Raw genomic sequence first — 20550 nt, forward strand, 5'->3', positions numbered from 1 at the left:
TGGTAACTAGTCGACCAAAGCATTTACCGGTTTGTCTTGAACCCCATATGCACCCACATCCTGTGGAAGAACTGACACGCGTCACACCTCTCTCTCAAAAAGGAAGTGTATTTCTTGCTTTATTGGAACAAGTTCAAGCTCAACTTCTCTTTACTTCTGTTATTGTGTTATGGTTTGTGAGCAGTGCCTTACACAGTAAAAAAAGAAAGAAAAAGCACTGAAGTAACCATTCATACTGTGCTTGCAACGATTTATCAGCTTACCCTTCGAGTGTTGTGTGCCTAACACGCTGTATAATAGCTTGTATATCAAGATATTTAATCATATATGCATATGTGTTTTTCATGTTAACGTCAGAAATGTAATTTTCCACTCTAATCCTGACTTCTGTCTGTAGTGTCATCCTGCACCTGTCGCTTTGTGTAAACATGCAAATTAAAAATACACAAGTCACTGCCTCAAATAACTATCAAAGCTTTTGTGTTCGCCGATATGGAGACAGAGCTCACTTAAAGGGGAACGCCACCAATTTTACACATGGGAGTCTGGTCACAGGCCTTATTGAGACACACAGAAGAGATACCGTTGTAAAAAACGTTTTGTGGCTCCAGAGGAACGAGGAGGAAGAATACGTGGAGTAAAAGACATCTCTGGTTCTGCTGCATCGACTTGGATCATTTTTTTCTCAAGTCCAATGTTACAGGAGTGCAATGCCAAGTCAGTGAAGTACTCTTTCAAAGTAAAGTGTGTGTATGAGTGCAATGATGTCCCATTATTGTTAGATACAGTGTCAATTTGAAAAGCGTGATTTTATTTGTGCATAAATAGGCTACAGTCTGCACATTATAATACTAATTCTTCAGTTTCATACTCATGAGCCTGTTTAACGTTTACGTTTCTGCTGTTCTGAACATTACAATTTATACAATCTGACAAACTTCCTCAAGTCCACCACGTTGTGTTCTTTAAAAGCTCCTACGGCTGGTTCACGAGGAACTGAACCAGGAGCTTGACGACGTCATCGTTCAGACCGACCACCTCTCCGTCTTGCACGCTCTCGTACAGTCGCAGGCTCTCGGTGCCCCACAGGAGGTTCTTCCTGGGGTTGTTGGCGTCCGTCTCCACAGAGAGAGCCACCGTGTTGAGCTGGTAGCAGAAGAAGGAGAAGAACTGTCCGTCTGTGATCACAGCCTGCGACACGAAAGGCTTGGTGACGTCCTCGTGGTTCCAGAAACCTACGAAGGGGAGAGGGACGTATGACCACCAGCTGTCCACTTTATTTAAATGGTAGGATAAGCTGTGTGCGTCTCCTTCCTGTGTTGATAACTCACCCTGGTACATGGCCTGAGCCCCTGTCCAGGCGAACAGGCTGGCGAGTGCATTGGCTCTGAGGAAGACCTCCACCTGATCAGACTGCTGCTGCCGAGCCATCCGGTCTCTGTGGTACCGGTCGGGCACCAGGTGGAACTGAGTGTGACCGTAGCATGCCGGGTCTGGGAGCTTGGCACCTGTAGGTGAGACCAAGAGGACAGGGCTGATGTAAACCGAGAACAGCTGACAGGAGGGATTCAGGAAAAATGCTTTTCCCCAGTTTAAAATGACCTTTGTTTAAAGGTAATACAATAAAAATAAATAAAATATTTCTCGTTCTCTGATTGATGCCTAGTCATGAAATCTGTTCTATGTAAACGACAAAGATGGACTATCTCTGCCAGAAAAGGCCGGAGCTCCAACACTTTTTTGATTAAAGGAGAATCAAACAGCATATCAAGTCAATTTTCAAGCCAAAAACTTGAAACATGATGCACATTCGTCATGTTTTTATTGACCAAACAATTAACTGATTAACCTGAGCACACAGCACAGTTTTATTAATAATGAAAATGATCGTTAGTTGCAGCTGTAGAAATTATTTATTGCTGCTGCTGCATACAAAGAAACGTGTTAATGATCAATGGAAACAGGACAGCACTTAACTTGGAACGTACAGTATAAACCTGAAAGTCCCAGGCTACACCTGTTACTGTTATTACACTTTATTAGACCAGTATAAATGGTAAGAGCAAAACACCAAACCAATGTTTGCTTTGTGTCATGGGTTCTCCAGAAACAACAAAAAACAACCATCTCAGACTCGGACACAGAGAAAATGTCAGCAGATTAGACGTTTTGCATTTGAGTGACTAAACAGCTGCATGTTGGCGCCCTCTAGTGGCAGCAAGGCGTAACAGAAACATTTTAAAAGCAGCCAGAATACAACATGCTCAATTGATGTTGTTTTGGCGACTTCAAAAACCCCATAGTCAGTATGAAGTAAGACCCATGTTACTGCTAGGGATGGGTATCGTTTGGGTTTTTTCCGATACCGGTGCTAAACCGATACTTTTAAAACGATACCGGTGCCTAAACCGATACTTTTTTATTGCCAAGGCAATTATTTTTCTTCAAATTGAACAATATTATTAACTGTTTAAAGTATACTATAGATATACATAAATAAGTACATACAAAACACACTTCAAACTACAGCTTCAAACCTTTTAACTTCAAACTATAAATATATATTTAAAAAAAAGAACAGACACAAGCATCAGGTGGCCTGATGGGACCGTGTGCAACAGAACTCAGACACTGTTGGATCCTAAAACTGCTGCTTTACTGGACTACACGTCATCATTAATATCAACTGGAGAGATTTGTTCCATCAAGCCAAGGACGACGTTCAAAAGCTCGTGCTCGTGTCTAAATCACGCGTTGCTTTTCGGTCCGGTAGGTACCGGACGTGTTGAAACCCAACCCTAGTTACTGCTCTGTGGTGTTACCTGTGAAGATGTTGTTGTCATACTGCCTTCTGAACATAGGCATCAGGTTAGGGGCATACGTGACCTCTGGAACTTCGGCTGCATAAGAAGCCTCCAGCGGGGCAAACTAAGAAATTAAAACAAAAAGTGAACAATCACATGAATGTTCGATATCAAACGGCAACTATTAATGATATTTTCTGTCTCTGATGTGCCACGTTATATTTCTATAACATTTTATAACAGCTTTCAGTGTTTGTTTAATTAAATGATGTGTCCTTCAGTGGTTAGCAATGATATGAGGGTTCCGGTTTGGTAGGTTTGTCATGTATTAAAATTAAACACATACACATATATATATACATACATATATATATATACACACACACACATATATATATACATATATATATATACACACACACATATACATATATATATACATATATATATATACACACACACATATACATACATACACATATATATATATACACACACACATATACATATACACACACACATATACACATACATATATACACATATATATATATATATATATATATACACACACACACACACACACACACACACACACATACACATCACTAAGATTTGGGAATGACGTCCACCTGTTGTAGTTGTTGAGTTATCCTGATCTGACATTGCGGTTGGTCATCGATCTGGAACCTGGTTGGCTCTTGCCGGCCTCGTCGGTGTCCCTTTGGGATGATTCCTTGTCCTCTCCTCCAATAAAAGTTGACCTTGGGAGCAATATCTGATGGAGAAACACACAAAACATGACTTACAGAAGTCAAATAGTCATGGAATGAATGCACAGCAATACTGCTATTGTGATCTAAAACTAGAGCCTATGTAGGACTTTGGTTTAAGCATCTTGATAATTAACTTTTTGGGCAGTTGTTTGAGTATCAAAAGCACTGACTGTCTGGTCACATTTGTATTGTTCCAACATATTTTTGGGTCAATTATTTATTTAAATCATACATTTGGTGCAGCAGCAAATGTTTTAAATGTTAACTTGATAATTGACTTAACGAGTAATTGATCAGCAAGCTGTCATGTACCTTTTTTCTTGAAAGACTAATTGAAAGACACCGTGGGTTAATATGTTCTCCAAACTAAATGCAACCAAGTCACATTATTATTGCAGAGGTGTTGAATCAAAACTATCAATAACCTGCTCTTTTTGATCAGTAAAAATAAGTAACAACCTTGTTTACTGGTCCATATAGTAAACTAACCTACCACATTCACAGTGTTATCACACATGTAGATTTAAAGAGGCACAAAGACCTTGACCTTAAGGTCACATGGTCCCAAAGTGGGAGGACGAGCAGCTTAAGTCTACACAGCTGGACTGGTCTCAGATCAGTGATTCGTACCCAGACTGGAGAAGCGTAGCAGCGGGTTGTATTTGGCCAAACTGTGGGAGAGTCCGGTTACCAGGCTTCTCAGAAAAGGTCCGACCATCTGCTCCTGCTCTCTGTACAGGAAAGGTTTGCGCTTATTCGTGTGCCAGTGCTCCTGTAGAATCACACGAGACACCAAGGAACGGATGTCCGCGAACGCATCTTGGTCACCCCACGGCACTGTGGTCTGAGCTGCGGCTGGCGGACCGCTGTCCTCCCGCTCGGTCTTGCTCTCCGGGCCCGGGGTGAACCTCTCCGGCAGGCCCGGGACGTACGCGGTCTTGGTGAAGTGCTGGTACCACCTATCTGCGTTCCGCGCGAAAGTCTGAGGGTAAACCACGAATTTCTTCCGCTGGATGCGAGTGATGAGGGAGAGCTTCTCCTCCACGGGAGAGTCGCATATCTTCTTCACATGCTCCTCGACCTGCCGCAAGCGGGCAGATTTGCTTTTAGCCGTTAGGGAGGCGACGACAGGCGGGTACGCGGGCTCCTTTACCGCGGCCTGCGCGTGGGCGAGCCGTTGGTTTCTAAGCGGAGGCAGTTGTTTAGGGAATAGCAAGGACAGCCGTGTGCGGGCCGCCATGTTTCTTGTGTGACTTGACTTCGAACTTCTTCTTCCGTTGACACGCGAGCTATGAGTCTCCCACAAGATCGCCCCCTGCTGGACGAACAGGCGAGATACAATAACACATGTGTATCAGTGGCTTGACTATGGATCCTGTAAGTCATAATTATGAGATACTAAGTCATAATTATGTGGTACTAAGTCAAAAAAGTTGCCATAACAACGGAAAACAGTGATAAAAAGGTTACGGATGTATTAGTTTAGCACCTGGCTGATATGGGCACAAGGTATTGTTTTAGATTGTTACGTTTTTTGTCTGTGTCAGAGCTTAAGCTAACCAACTGCTATTTCCGTTTTTCTTCATAGTTCTTACGGTGAGTTCAATAAACCTTTACGAACCATCACTTAAAGACTCCAGACTATAATTCTGCCAGTGACTCAAAGAACCTGTTAAAAATCCTAGATCCCCAAGGACTAGCTAAGGCAACGGAACCGTCTAAGAAGACGCCTGTACACATACATGCCATACAGTGGACAGTATGGCACCTTTCGTAATCAGGTCAGGATGTCGTAATTACGAGATCAGGATGTCGTAATTACGAGAAAAGGGGTCTATTTTTTTTATCCAGTGAATGCAATGCGCTTCCGTAAATTTGTATTAGTGTATTTTAACTTTAAATAATGTACAATAAGTAATAATAAGTACAATCTATCCCCACGCCATGCCAGCTGGTGGCGGTAATGCACCAATTCGTTTGTTTGCCAACCGCCAATAAACCTCAAAGAAGAAGAAAAAGTCAACATTACAAGAGAGTACGTGAAGGCAACATCGGCGTACAATACAGTTTTAAAAACTGCCATTTTGGACTACAGTGTTGGGTCGAAAAACTAGTTAACCCTGCAATATTTACGTCGGAAATACTACATTACCTGGTTCGCTAGTTATGTATTTTCGGCAGATTTTGCGGACGCAGTTAATCGGGACCAGAGCGACTCACCTCAAGCGTTTGCAGCGTGTTTGTCGAGCCGAGGTATCTTAAGATGTAACGCTTCATTCTTATAAAGGTTTTATTTTAATTAACTGCAGCTGAGCATGTTGGCAACACCTGTCCCTCTAGCCCCGGTGGTGCATGTAGGAGCACGCGGTGCACACCCACCGAGAGGTTTGGTTCATACGTTGTTTGTGTGTATGCAAAAGCAAGCAGTTTTTCCAGCTCGGAGCTTTTATTTTGCCTGTGTGTGTGATGTGTGTGTCGCACCCAAAGAGACCGCTGTGCACCAAAGGTCACGAGGTGAGGTTGGCAGAGGAAGCCAGCAGGAAGTATGGCTCCCCAGCTCCAACCATCTTCTCCAAAGTGATTGATAAAAGCATCCCTGCAGACATCATTTATGAGGATGAGAAGGTAAACAGCCAGCCTCCTCAACACGTGCTGTCTCATCGACCCTGTTACACGTTGAGGTCAGAGATCATTCAGCATATAATTGTTAAGAGAGAAAGTTCATATACGTTGTTTTTCTGTGTTTTATCAGTGTTTGGCATTCAGGGATATCAGCCCACAGGCCCCTGTTCACTTCCTGGTTATTCCAAGGGTCCCTATTCCCAGAATAAGTGAGGCCAGAGACGATGACGCAGAGGTAAATCTCAACATCCATGTCTCATACTCGCTGATCCTCTTCAGTGGTTGTGAGGTGATGAGATGGTGGGCATCCAAACAGTACACCCATGTGTGGTTGTTGCACATATCTTTCCACCCATCTGCTGCTATAACATCCTCCACTGGGCTCCGCACAAATTCTTACACCAAACTCATGAAAAGCATCTCTCCAAAGTTGGAACTTAACTACTTTATTTCAGATTTTTTTGACTCCCAGTTGAGCACACAAATAATCTTTTATATTGCATTAAGCTGCCCTTAATTCAAAGTAAGGGGCCTTTCCCCAAACTATTTAGAATACAACCCAGGACCAGAAGTAAACAAACAGGTGTGACAGGTTTGTGAAAGTACTTTAGGCCATTTAGTGATGTGTCCATCCACTCCCTTTTTTGTTCAACTCACTTGCATTCATCTTATTCAAAAAATTGAAGTTATGACCACAGTCAAAAATATTATAATAAAGTTTAGCAAAACAATTTTACATTTTAAAATGTCCTCTCTGACCAGTCAGACTCAAAATGTTCATCTTTTTAAAAAAAACGTGCATTGGAAATCACGTCTTCAGCTCTTGTTTCTTTCAACTTTCAGCTCTTGGGACATTTGTTGGTTGTTGCCAAAAATGTGGCAAAGCAAGAATCTCTCGATGAAGGATACAGAGTGGGTAGGTTACAGACATGGGTTTATAGTTCTACGCAGTATGAGGAAATACAGGCACGTTTATATACATGCACATTGAATTCTGGGTATCTTTCTGTCCTCTGCAGTGATCAATGACGGAAAGTACGGTGCTCAGTCAGTGTACCACCTTCACCTCCACGTCCTGGGAGGCAGACAGATGGCATGGCCACCAGGATAAGGGTTTCATGGGTCTCTTGTCTATTCAGGCTACTTTCAAGTGTTTAATCCTGTGAGCGCATCCTCATCCCGTCATTCTGTACAACGACTAACTTCACCAGGCAAAAACATGACATGTTACGATGTTGATTTTGACAAATGTAAAGATGAAAGATAAAAATGTAGACGGGATACGGCTTCAAATAAAGACGGTGTTCCTATTATGGAAAAATTAAAACTCAACTCAGTTCTTTAATCTGACATCTCGCATCTGGAATAAATGTAGCCGACATCCACCGAGGGATTATCAAACTGAAATGTCTATGACGCAATCTAAACTCATAAACTTCTTCCAGGAGCATCAAATAGTAATAAACACCTCTAAAAGCTCCATTACTTGTTATTCTAGGCCTAATTGTAATGTATGTATGTATGTATGTATGTATGTATGTATGTATATATAAATAAATATATATATATATATATATATATATATATACATATACATACATACATACACACAAACTGGATGTTTACTCCCCCTCTCTCAGACAGAGCGGGAGTGGGGTCCTTGTGTCTCCCACCCAGGAATGTGGATTGTGCTGGAATATTGAGTTTAATCCTATCTATTCATGTATTATACATATTAATGCATAACTACATAGATATGTCTGAGTCATGACAACAATGTATATCTATGTTGTGTAATTGTTTGATTCATTCAAGCTTTAATTGGTCAGGTTTTAGTCAGTGATTTACATCAAACTATTTGTTTTAACTTTGCAGCTGAGAAAGCACAGAGTTCAAATAAGGAAGAGAATTCAAACAAATCTTTCAGTAACCTCTCAACTAACCTCCACAGATTGCATGTGCTCAGTTATTAGCAGTGAGGGTCAGAGTCTGGACATATGGTGTCACTGGGTGGTGTGATTTAGTGACATCAGTGTCTGTTAAGGTGCATGTGAGGTAGTTAAACTCTCGTCCATATTGACTTTTTAACCCAGACTATCAGACAGAAGGGCTCTATTAGCACGTAACAAGATCTTTGGACATTTTAAGTCGAAATCATGGACTCTTCTTTCTTCATGTGTCTATCAGGTAGAAAAAGTTAGTTACACAAGTTTTGCTGAACTGTTAAATAACAGTTTTTATGATTCAAAGTCTCATTTCTCCTAATGAACCTTAAATAACTTTTAGTTTATAGTTACCGTAAAAGTTCTAGTTGTATTATTACCCTTAACAGGTCCAGTCATGCATATATGACAATGACTTGTCTTCATGAATAGATTAGTGATGATATAAGTCTAAATACTCCCTAAAAACACACACACACACACACAAACCCACAAGCAGTTGTTTGCTAGTATCAATAATATAAACAAAGCGGGTTTCTACCAGTCGCAGGATGTTTGTGTGTCCAGGTCTGCTTCAGCTCGGGGAGCAGTAACCTTTTGTCAAGCTTGTTGGTCTTTAACTGGTCGACTCAGTTATTCAGAGGATTGCGTAAGTCTTTAAAGCGTTGGATGTGAGACGTGGGTGCAGGAGAAATTGGTATGCAGTAAAGCAAGTTCTCTGTCGGCTGATACTTCCTCCAGGGAGTAACAGTTGAGCGCCTGCACCGTGCAAAGGTTGATCCGGGTCAGTCCTGCACCTGACAAAAACTGACAATAAGGTCTGTCCCAGAAGAAGGTAGGAAACCTTTTAATTTTTAAATGTCTTTTGATGTTGCAGCCTGTGAAAAAGACTTGAATTCCCCATTGTCTTGTATAAGGATGATGCACTTTGAATAGCTTTGATTACTGACATGTTGCAGCTCCTTTTCTCCTTTAGCTGATTGTTATTGAATTGCAGGATTTTGGATTATAAATCGTAGAAAAATATACTGCTATGCACACTTTGTCATCTTTGATGTATAGACACAATGAACTGAATTCATTCACCTTTGGGCTGCATGGTCTATGGGTTTGAGACAAACACTTGACTAAGAGAAGGAAATACTCTATGTGAGCAGCTAGCTTGACTTTTAATTGTTTGTTCAACAAGTTTTTCTTTGAAAAAAAACTCCACAATGAGTTGAGGGATTCTTACATACGGAGACTAATCATCTGTAATTACTCTGGGCTTTCAATTATCTCTTAGGACTCTTACAGGACTTTTTACCACTCATTTTTCATGAGAAGATCTAACTCTTTAACACACTGCTTTCTATATACATTCCATTCCATTATCCGAACCGCTTATCCTATTAAGGGTCGCGGGGCGCTGCAGCCGATCCCAGCTGACATTGGGCGAAGGCAGGGTTCACCCTGCACAGGTCGCCAGTCCTTTGCAGGGCACATATAGAGACAAATAACCATTCACGCTCACATTCCCACCTACGGGCAATTTAGAGTCCAATTAACCTCAGCTGCATGTCTTTGGACTGGGAGGAAGCTGGAGAACGTGCAAACTCCACACAGAAGGGGCCCCACTCCCTGCGATCAAACCCCTCTTGCTGTGAGGTGACAGTGCTGGCCACTACACCACCGTGCAGCCCTTCTATATATATACACCATTCTGCCCAACACATACTTTTACTTTAATACTTAAAGTATTTTTAGCTTTTAAAATGTTTGTACTTTTACTCTATTGAAATCTTAAATAGGTCTTTTACTCGAAACAGAGTTTTTGAGCGAATACTTCCACCACTGCTAGTTTGTTTTTGTATCCGTAGAGATGTGTTGCATTGATTGATTTTTTTCGGCAGTTTGGCTATTTGAAGATACAGCTTGTGACCACAAAACAAAGCATTTGAGTCGTTTACACACAGATTTCACTCTCTGAAGAACATTCATGAGAAAACTTTGGTTAGAATGTTAGTTCGTTACTTTGTTAAATTTAATTAACTGGAGATGACTGAGGTGCAGTGTATTGTGCTTCAATGTGTGATTACTATATGGGTCAAAGAGTATGAAAGCATGCGGATGTCCTTCAATGCTTTCTGGTACAATACTCAGTTTCAACATTTACTGATGGCGGTCGTTGGCTCTGAACTGATGCAATGTTTGTCAGTCTTGTATAAAGGACCAGGGCAGTGCTGTTTGAAAACTGGAATTCTTATCTGCTTGAAGGATATCTGACGTGTTTCAATGCTAATTGTTCTTTACGCCCATTTCATTTAGTGTTCTCTGTTATTCCAGCAAATACGAGATGAGTGTTCAAGAGAGTTCGGTTAAGAGCAGTGGTGTTGCAGTCATGGATGATAAAGCTCAGAGGTATGCAAAATGCAGAATGCATGTCCCAACGTGGGAAACACATCTTTATTATGATGTAGATGTGATCCATTTGTATTATGTAACACACAATTATGTTTATCCACAGCATCTCTACCCAAAAGGCATCATCAGAATCCACAAACTTAAAGACGCACTCCCCTCTCATCCTCAACGGAGAATCCTCCACAGCTGAGCTCTGTGCAACATCTGAGCTGGAGGAAGCCCCTGAAGGACTTTCACGAGGTAAGAGTCTTTTATAGTGAACACCTCAAAAACAATTCAAATATTAAAATCTGAGTGGGTGCCATTACTCTCAAGGTAAACACAAACATCTTGAAACAGACACAACCTGTGAACAAAAGGCAATGAATGTACTGTCCCTAAAATTTGTGAAATACAAACATATGCTTTTGGATAATTTAACCACGGGGAAATAAAAAAGGGAAAAATTAGACTATATATATATATATATATATATATCTTTATTTAAAAGGGACCATGTACAGTTAAAACATAAATGTCACCATTTGATGTACTGTACCAGATGTCCTTTGACAGATCATAACAAACATAAAACAGCAAACATAAAACAGATATGTTTTACATTAAATGGATAACATGTTAAGAAATAGAGTGATCTGAATAAGTTTAATGATGCGTCTGGAAAGTCTTGTGGGTGTTTTTAGGTTCAGTAAAGAGACCATTAAAGGTAGTAATCAGAGTACAAATCACATGTTTCACTGTATCAAATGATGCACAGAGATCTTTCACTTGTGTGAGACATTTTAGGAAAACAGTTGTAGTTTTGTAAAGTTGTTTGGAAAATAGACTTTAGCTTTGAAACCTTTTAAGCCCCGCGGCGTCCATTATCCGACAAGAAAAGAGAAACATAAGTCAAGTGACGTTACCTAAAGGATCTCCGGAACCACAACGTTGATTAACTTCATTTAAATTTCTTAGAATGCGTCACATGTCTTAAGTGGAAATGTATGCTGTTAGATACCCAGCAGGCCACAAACCGACCATGTTTAGACATAAAGGTTAGAACTTTTACATTTCTTAAACTAACGACACAGTTTTGACTGAAACTCATTCATAACACCTCAAGGCTATTCAAACTCATTTGGGGTTCATACGACTACTTGAACAGACCTCACTAAGGCCTCTAGAAGGACTTCTCCCCCCCCTAGGGGGGACTCAGAGTCAAAGAGCTGTAACAATAGAAGCTAAATACTCAGGGAAATATACAGCAAGATGAGAAAAAAACTGATTTTTGCAGAAGAGCGAACAAGGATTTAGCAAAATTTAGGAACAAAATAATCAATACATCCTACTGTAGAGTTGTGGTGAGACAAATAAGAATGGAAAATAAAATGAAATAAAGTACAATTAAGGAAAATATTTAAAAACAGGAAAGACTTTTAACAACACAAACAAATACAGCATTATTGTGTCTGTGTTATTTGAAGGTCTCACTAAACTTCCTCTAACCAAACCTGATTGGTAGGTAGACACTGACATTTCTGTTTTTTTCTCAGGTATCATTATAGCCCTCCCTCATTTACAGCACAACCTGTAAATCCTGACAAATTATGTGTAATAAATCCACTGGGTTAACCCAGAGATGTCTGCAGTTCTCTCATGATCGAGACTTCTGAAATTTGTATTAGTATTAATGGCGAGTAAATACGGCTGCCCCTGTTGTCCCAATACAGAAGAGCCAAAGCCAGTTCCCTTGTTGAGGACAGCACCTCTGGCCCCAGCGGACGAGCTATGGAGCACCAGCAGACACAAGGCAGTCAGGCTGAGGATGGAGAGCTCGGGCCCGGCCTCAGAGACTCCCATGACCGTCCATCAGCTGTTTCTGCAGACGGTGGAAACCTACGGGGATCATTCGGCCTTGGCTTCAAAAAAAGGAGGCCAGTGGGTGACCCAGACATGGAGGCAATACTACGAGCAGTGCCGGGCAGCAGCGAAAAGTTTCCTCAAGGTTTGTTTGCAAATTGACTTGTGCAGTGGTACATTATTTGAGTCTCTAACATTAATGTTAATTAAGGCTTTTAGCTTTAATTTAAGGCTGTTTTATCCGTTTTGGGTCAAAAGTAGGAATAGTAGACATTGAATTCTCTAAGTTGTGTGATCAGGCTGCTGAAAATCTATACCTGGGTGTGTAAAGCTCACAGTTTGTGTTAAATCTCCTGTTTCATTTAAATGTTTGTGTCCCGTGAGGTGGAGTGGCTTTTGAAACTATATCTAGGTCAAGAGTAATGGAGGCAGTGTGCTGCTATGTCAATAAAGATACATGCTCTTTAAAAATAAGAAAATAACTGCTATCTGCATTTAAGTTGGGGCTGGAGCGTTACCATGGTGTGGGGATTCTGGGATTTAACTCCCCTGAATGGTTCATCGCAGACATCGGCTGCATCTTTGCAGGGTAAGTTTACATACCGTTTTGAGTTCTGTAAGAAACTTTATTATTTGATAATCACATTTTTATTTAACTAAAATTATGTGGCATATCTTGCGCATCATGTATAGTGTTGTTACCCCATTTGCATAACTAATGAATAGATAAATCAAACATTAACTTTAGTTATTTCTACTTATGAGTGAGACAAACTGTAGTCAAAAGAGCAAAAATCCACAGTAACTCATGCATAATATGTGTGCACTCTACAATGCGTTTTACTCTCTTATATCTGATTTGTTTCTTTAGGGGTCTGGCAACTGGCATTTACACCACCAACTCTCCTGAAGCTTGTCAGTATGTGGCTGCCAGCAGTGAGGCCAACATCCTGGTAGTGGAGAACCAGAAACAGCTCGAGAAAATCCTGCAGGTCAGGACCTTTATTAGAGTGCTGTAATAACTATTGGCATAGTTGGAAAAAAATCTGTCCTCATATGCCTTTTGCTTGATTTGTATTTCCCCAACAGGTTAAAGATAATCTACCTCATCTGAAAGCCATTGTCCAGTATAAAGGCGAGCTGCAGCAGAAAGCACCATTTCTATATACAGTACGTTCACTCAGCAAACATATTGATGAAGCAGATGAGTCACATCGTTGTAGAAAATCTGATCTGAATTGGATTCTTTATGTGATGCCTACAATTTCACCTCTGATATTTTAATCCAACAATATTAGATTTCTTACTTGTGGTATAAGAATTGTAATTAAATAAATGTTACTGACCTTGAATGTATTACACTCTGGACATGCAATTTGTTTAACATGATCTCTTTATTCGTGTAGTGGGCAGAGTTCATGAAGCTGGGGGAGGATGTGCCCGACGAGCAGCTAAATGCTGTGATTGACAGTCTTCGGGCCAATGAGTGCTGTACTCTCATCTTTACCTCTGGAACCACTGGAAACCCTAAAGGATGCATGTTGAGCCATGACAATGTGAGTTATCAAGACAAACTACTTTCCTTTTCTTAGCTTTTATTATTTTCAACTATTTATATATCATTCCTTCTTTGGGCTCAATTGACAATTGTTTTTATTATCAATTAATAAATAAAAGAATTCCAATTAATTGTTCCAGTAAAAAACAACAACTGTGAAAAACTGCACATCAGAACTTTCCAGAGGCTAAGATGACATTTTCAATTCTTAACAAAAATCCCAAACCTATGTTCAGTTAAAATGATATATGACAAAAAAAGAGCAAATTATCTCACTTGAGAAGCTGGAACCAGAGAATGTCTCGCATTTATTCACTATTAAAGTAAAAAAAAATGAAAGTATATTATTTAAAAAGAATTGTGATTATGGTAATAAGGTAGAAAACAGCAAGCCAACTTGTATTGCAGAAGGAACATAAAATACATACTGTTTTTGTAAATTTGTAAATTAATGGTATGAGTAAAATCGACAAAAACATAAACACAGCTAAATAAAAAAAATTCTTCTTCTTTTTTTGAAAAAAAACTAATTTACTGCACAAACCAGAATTTTGGGAGATAGAAGAGCATTTTAACAGCATGAAATTAAGTGTTTATTTATGGAAATGAAAAGAAGAAGAGGACCCAACATGGAGCCCTGAGGAACTCCAAAAACAGCTCTAACATGTATTTTATGCCAACATATCAAATACTATCACACAGGTAGCAACCAGATCAGACACTTATTATAAAACTCACAGTTTCCTGCCTCCCTCAAGAGGATTTTTGGAAAGTGTTTTTTCAAATGTAATATAATTCATTAGATGTATTGGATCCCAAAAATGTCCGATGGTATATTTGGGGCAGCCCCAAAGAAACATATTTGAGTTAAATACTTTGATTCTGACTCCTCTCTAATTTGCAGCTGACATGGACAGTCCACAGGGCAGCTTCCATGGTCAACTTAAAGTATGCTGAGGAGGTGATGGTCAGTTACCTGCCGCTCAGCCACGTGGCAGCCCAGCTAGTGGACATGTGGTTGTGTATTTCTTGTGCTATCACCACCTATTTTGCGGAGCCAGACGCTCTCAAGGTAAGGATGCCTACTGTTGTATAAAAATATCATTATTATTTATTGTTTACTATTTTACTCTAATGCCCAATAATTTTTCCAGGGCTCCTTAGTAAACACACTTAAAGAGGTTCGTCCAACTTGTTTTGTGGGGGTTCCTCGCGTGTGGGAGAAGATGCAAGAGAAAATGAAAGCTGTTGGTGCCAAAGCATCCCCAATGAAGAGAAGAGTGGCAGGCTGGGCCAAGTCCGTGGGCCTGCGGTACAACTACAGTGTCATGAACAGGTGAGACAGCTGTTATAATTCATGTTAGCATTCTAACAATTGCCAATTAGCCTGAAGCGGAACAGCTGAGGCTGATGGGAAAGATTTTCACGTCAATACATCCAATAGTTTTTTCTTTCTGGCCCAAACAGACAAACCAACATTGCCACTTTGGTAATGTTTCATTTTGGGCCCAGTTCGTAATTCCGAACAAATCTTAACTTCAATGGGTGTAATTCTGACTTTATCTTTTTTGGTTCCAGGGAGAATCAGGTGCCCTGGGGCTTCATGCTGGCTAATAATCTGGTCTTTAAGAAGGTCCGTGATTCGCTGGGCCTGGACCGCTGCAAGTTATGCTTCACAGGCGCTGCCCCCATCACCAAAGACACTCTGGAGTTCTTCATGAGCCTGAACATCCCTTTATTGGAGCTATATGGCATGAGCGAAAGCTCCTGTCCACACACCATCTCCTCTGACACATATTACCGCCTCACAAGGTCAGCAGCAAAGAATTGTGGAACATGTCAACTATGATTAAAATGTGTTGTTGATATGGATGTGCGATGACTGTGTTTTAGAAAAATTATACTCGACGCCAAGTGTGAAATGAATAATCAGGAGATTTATTCTTGCAAGAAGGAGCAGAGTAGTATCACATACAGTTATGCGTTAAGTTGCTGCTCAGAGGTCTGTCTCTGAGCTTCTGTCTTTTAAACACTGTGACAAACAATTCATAACGGGTATGGTGAAGGTTTGAACCAGTTTGAACCAGTTTGAACCAGTTTGAACCAGTTCTTCTTTATCTTCTTTCTTTTCTTCTCTCTCTTATTTTGTAAAGCACTTTGGGCTGCATCTGTACTTAAGTGCTGTTAAGTGCAGTGCTAAACAATTACATTTATTATTATTGTTTTTATTATCATTGTTATTATTATCATAGTTCAACTCAGACTATGGGTATAAGTTTTCCATTGGCGGCGTATCTCAGACGGTATCCTTCCCTTCCTCTATCTGCACTATTTATTTCGGAAGGGACTCATCATTGCATCCTGTGCTTAGCGTCGGCCAAGATGATCGTCATTGGTTTAAAAAAATATTTCTATACCAGAATGATAATGTGATGAGCCAGGCCTTTCTTTAGTGCTGACACAGCGCTGTGGAGATGTGTCTGGCTATGCAACACTATTATTAATATAACTTCTCTTGTGGGTTTGGAAGCAGACATTCATTTGTTTTTAAGAGGTGACAAGTCAATACAATTGGGAACCACTGGTTTAATTAATCACAAATTAGCCAATTTGTAGGTTTTGCATGAAAAAGTTGTTCACAGTGTACTGACTTTGTGATATCTTATTTCTTTGTACTAAACTTCAAAGTAGAGGTGCAGTTGTAGTGCAACCTTTTGTCAGGCCAGGTCTAAATAAGCATGTTGCTGACTTGTTTTGTCTCTCCAGCTGTGGAAAAAAGATGCCAGGCAGCAAGACGAAGCTGGAGAACCCAGATGAGGACGGGAGTGGAGAGATATGTTTGTGGGGTCGGCACGTCTTTATGGGATACCTGGACATGCCGGATTTAACGGCGGAGGCTCTTGACCAGGACGGCTGGCTGCACTCTGGAGATTTGGGAAGACACGACCAGAATGACTTCCTGTACATCACAGGAAGGATCAAGGGTAAGATGTTGTCCCTTTGGAGCCTGACTCATTGATCCACAGGACTACACTATCTAACTGTACATAAAGTCGTTAAAACAATACTGACCTCCACCAGCTGCGTATACATTGATGCATTAGTACTAACATTTATCTAATAATAATAGCATAAGTAATAATATGTATTTATCTGCGGAGCAAATAGTTATGCTTTTTATCCTTTTGGTACATTTTGCTGAGCATAATTCTTTACTTTTACATAATCAAGATTTTGAATGAAGAACTTTCATTTTTAATAGAGTATTGTTGTATTGGCACTTTTACTTCAGTAAAAGATCAGACTACTTTTTAAGTACTTAGAACTTCAAGTACTCCACAATAAATATGGAACATGCAATCTTGATAGCTTTTCTATAATTATATATACTTCTTTTTTTTCAATACATTACTTTTAGATACAATTGTAGTGAAAGGAAGTGGCCGTGGGATCTTAATGATAACTGAAAACATCACAGACACAGTTTTGTCAGTAATCACCATGGTCATGGTGTTTAGTATATTTTAACATTGTCAAACATGTCACACGCTTTTTAAAACTAAACTGTACTTTTTTTTCAGAACTGATCATCACTGCAGGAGGAGAGAACATTCCTCCGGTGCCCGTCGAGGATACAGTAAAGGCCGAGGTGCCCATCATCAGCAACGCCATGCTGGTCGGAGACAAGCTGAAGTTCCTCTCCATGCTGCTCACGCTCAAAGTAACCGGGCCTTCTTTCCTGCAAACAGTCTACTGAATAAATAAAGCAAACACAATAATGACCCTTCTCTATTTCCACAGTGTGTGGTGGATGACAACGGCGAGCCAACAGACGAGCTGAGCCCTGAGGCCTTGACGTTCTGCCAGCAGCACAACGTCACAGCCACCAAGGTGTCCGAAATCAGAGCCAACAAGGAGCCGGCTATCTACAAAGCCATACAGGAAGGCATGGAGCGCGCCAACGCCAGAGCAACGTCCAACGCCCAGAAGATCCAGAAGTGGGTGATACTGGAGCAAGACTTCTCTGTCAGCGGAGGAGAACTGGGTGAGTTATTTTGCTTTGCTTCTTTCTTTTGGTAAAAAAGTTTGAGCAAAACATGCACACAACACTATTGTTCAGGAAGTATTCACTACTGCTGTAATGTGGTTTAATCAGCTTTTAATCAAGGTATTTTCATAATCAGACAAGTCTTGTGACTGTGCTGCATGCCAGACAGCATTCCAGTGGTGTGTGATTGGTAGCGATTAAATCTATCCCTCTGAGATATTTGTAAAGCTACAGGGGATCAAATGTTATCACCATGTGGGTGTCACACAAGCTTAAGCCTCTGCTGAGTGACAGCAGAGACTTAAGCTTGAGATTTAGATTTATTTAACCTACTTTTTTCTGTCTGTGCAGGACCTACCATGAAACTGAGGAGGCCCATTGTTGTGAAGATGTACCAGGAGAAAATAAATGAATTGTACGCTGTGGCCACGGAGAGACAGTAGACTGTACAGCATTGAGATGAGATCATACCTGGGACTTGGTTGTATGGTGCCCAGATGTCATGTTGAGAAATGTGTAAATCTCTTTCACCTGAATGTTAAAAGTGCAAAAAGGTTTAAATGATGCTGTATTTAATGGAATAGATGTTTGTGCTACGTTTTAATATATTTCTGTTGTCTTTTTCGAGTCGAGATCACAAATCATAAATTTGCCTGAAAGGGCTTTACAATCTTTACACATACGACATCCTCTGTCCCAGGACCCTCGCATCGATTGAACAATGAAACTCTCTTGTCTTGGTCATCAGCATTACAGTATGTATTGTATTTTTGAAGCAGAAATGTCTGTTTCAAGTTTTTACCCCATTAATTGCGAGTTCTTTGTCTCATGCTTTGAGATAATTCCAATCTAGAAAAACTGCAGACATCACCTCTTAAGACTGGATGGAGCTGATGTCATAATAATAGAATCCAATCACACGCACCCTCATGTGGATGAAATCATGTACTTCAGTCACATGTGTATGCAATTAATTTACCACTAAAGGTAGGAAAACCAACATAATTAAATGGTAAACATTGAGGTTTTCAAACATTAAAACAAGAAAATGTTGAACAAGAGTAAATAACAGACATTAGTCAGACAGATTAGGCTGTTTAAGGCTTATAAACAATTATATCCAGTAGTAGAATACAAAGACAGAAAGTGGACATTTTAAAGGGCCAGTTTAACTGAATTAGTCTGCATAATTAACTGGTTCCTCTCATAGTTTCAGTGAAAACAGTTCGTGGAATTATCCAGAGTAATGGAAACATAAAGTATGCCGACCGTTATACCAGTAAAAATGTATTTTTTGATAATTCATGCACAACATTGACATTTTAATACCTTATGAAGTTGTTTTGGTAAACTTGTTCGCAGCAGTCATTGAGTAGATACAGAGCAACATAAACATTTCTTTGGAGTTGTATTTCTGGTATAATGATCGATTGAATTCCAATATTTACTCTCCTTTATCCAGCTCTGTCCGTCTGGTGACAGCAACCGGCTGCTGCTGGAACAAGGTAGACAAGAGCAGCGAGTGAATAAAAACAGTAAAGTTGTGCACTGTAAATCCAAAACAAAAGCTTTGATTTGCCTCTGTGGGATGGAGGCAAACATCTCCACTTCAGGTCCTTTTTCAGGACAGAGTCTCCTGGTTTTTGGCTTTGGAAGCTTTGTGAAGCCTTTATTGAACCAGTGTTTGTTTACCAGAGTTAATCCTCCCCTGTTTTGGCACATAAAACATGTGCCAATTTTGCATAACAAAAAGGAAACAAACATTTGGGCAGACAGGGACAGCCATACATCATTTACACATTTACATCTATCCCTCTTCCAGGCGGCTTTCTCCATCTGATCAGAACACTATTGCTAAGTCTGTGAGAGAGGCAAAAGGAGGATCTGTTGCGTGTGACATTGTAATGTAATGTTAGTTTCCTGCATCTGAACGAGCATTTCCAGTTGAAACTGGATCAGTATTCTTCATTTTAGCTTTACATGTACAGGCAGATATTGCTGTGGGAAGTAGAATAGCTGTTCACAAATGTTTGCGGTGGGATGAGAGAGTAGAGGAGGACAGAGGAGAAAGTGGGGAGGAGAGAGAAGGGCAAGTGTGAACTCTCTTATTAAAAAGGTAAATATAAATGTATATTTGTTTTCCTTGATAATGATGGATTATTCATACGTTTACATTTATTCTCTCTCTTTTTTTACATTTTATTATTGTTTCGACAAAGACAGGAGGACTGAGGAGAGGAGGAGGAGGAGGAGGAGGAGAGGCAAGGACTGACATACAGAGACAGTGACTGACTGACACACTGACTGACCTCTTATTAAAAAGGTAGATTTGTGTTCCCATAATGATGGATGATGTATATATTTACATTTATTCTCTAAAGATTTTTTTTTTTTCACGTTTTTGTGAAGTGTGAATCCTCTTATTAAAAAAGTAAATATCAATTTCTATCTTTTTTTTCATACTGATGGATGATTTATACGTTTACATTTATTAGATTTTTTATTTGTTTACATCAGAAGGCACATGTAGAAAATGCACGGCCCGCCACTGCAA

At 40.1% G+C, this 20550-nt stretch overlaps 3 protein-coding genes across 4 annotated transcripts; 2 read left to right on the forward strand and 1 right to left on the reverse strand.

Annotated features, from left to right (window-relative positions):
- Nucleotides 1-960: 960 nt before the first annotated feature.
- On the reverse strand, nt 961-4915 carry mrps30 (mitochondrial ribosomal protein S30). The gene is made up of 5 exons (XM_079221755.1): nt 4211-4915; nt 3437-3582; nt 2823-2928; nt 1332-1508; nt 961-1235 (listed from the first exon to the last, which is right to left on the reverse strand). The coding sequence occupies exons 1-5, from the start codon at nt 4818-4820 to the stop codon at nt 976-978; spliced, it is 1299 nt and encodes a 432-aa protein (XP_079077881.1). The 5' UTR covers nt 4821-4915; the 3' UTR covers nt 961-975.
- Nucleotides 4865-7504, forward strand: hint2 (histidine triad nucleotide binding protein 2). Of its 2 annotated transcripts, none has more exons than XM_079221758.1 (5): nt 4865-4957; nt 6068-6205; nt 6333-6437; nt 7046-7118; nt 7222-7504. In XM_079221758.1, the coding sequence occupies exons 1-5, from the start codon at nt 4928-4930 to the stop codon at nt 7311-7313; spliced, it is 438 nt and encodes a 145-aa protein (XP_079077884.1). In that variant the 5' UTR covers nt 4865-4927; the 3' UTR covers nt 7314-7504. The 2 variants fall into 2 exon arrangements, with proteins under 2 accessions (XP_079077884.1, XP_079077883.1); XM_079221757.1 differs by lacking the exon at nt 4865-4957 and adding an exon at nt 5678-5833.
- A 2953-nt stretch (nt 7505-10457) lies between these two features.
- Nucleotides 10458-20390, forward strand: LOC306740617 (long-chain-fatty-acid--CoA ligase ACSBG2-like). Its single transcript, XM_079222848.1, has 14 exons — nt 10458-10545; nt 10652-10788; nt 12261-12535; nt 12891-12979; nt 13262-13382; nt 13480-13560; nt 13797-13946; nt 14853-15020; nt 15103-15284; nt 15527-15760; nt 16715-16932; nt 17530-17669; nt 17750-17993; nt 18348-20390. The coding sequence occupies exons 1-14, from the start codon at nt 10481-10483 to the stop codon at nt 18437-18439; spliced, it is 2196 nt and encodes a 731-aa protein (XP_079078974.1). The 5' UTR covers nt 10458-10480; the 3' UTR covers nt 18440-20390.
- Nucleotides 20391-20550: the final 160 nt, after the last annotated feature.

Source organism: Taurulus bubalis (genome assembly GCF_910589615.1).
Source record: "Taurulus bubalis genome assembly, chromosome: 8".
Lineage (NCBI taxonomy): Eukaryota > Metazoa > Chordata > Actinopteri > Perciformes > Cottidae > Taurulus > Taurulus bubalis.

Excerpts from the sequence above, each read along its gene's own strand:
- mrps30 (XM_079221755.1), bottom strand. The coding sequence starts at position 4,820 with ATGGCGGCCCGCACACGGCTGTCCTTGCTATTCCCTAAACAACTGCCT. Across the intron at positions 2,929-3,436 it reads TAACTCAACAACTACAACAG|TTTGCCCCGCTGGAGGCTTC; the intron begins GTGGACGTCATT and ends TTAATTTCTTAG. Across the intron at positions 1,509-2,822 it reads TGACAACAACATCTTCACAG|GTGCCAAGCTCCCAGACCCG; the intron begins GTAACACCACAG and ends TCTCACCTACAG.
- hint2 (XM_079221757.1), top strand. The coding sequence starts at position 5,747 with ATGTATTTTCGGCAGATTTTGCGGACGCAGTTAATCGGGACCAGAGCG. Across the intron at positions 5,834-6,067 it reads AGCGTGTTTGTCGAGCCGAG|AGACCGCTGTGCACCAAAGG; the intron begins GTATCTTAAGAT and ends TCGCACCCAAAG. Across the intron at positions 7,119-7,221 it reads CGATGAAGGATACAGAGTGG|TGATCAATGACGGAAAGTAC; the intron begins GTAGGTTACAGA and ends TGTCCTCTGCAG.
- LOC306740617 (XM_079222848.1), top strand. The coding sequence starts at position 10,481 with ATGAGTGTTCAAGAGAGTTCGGTTAAGAGCAGTGGTGTTGCAGTCATG. Across the intron at positions 12,980-13,261 it reads ATCGGCTGCATCTTTGCAGG|GGGTCTGGCAACTGGCATTT; the intron begins GTAAGTTTACAT and ends TTGTTTCTTTAG. Across the intron at positions 16,933-17,529 it reads CATCACAGGAAGGATCAAGG|AACTGATCATCACTGCAGGA; the intron begins GTAAGATGTTGT and ends CTTTTTTTTCAG.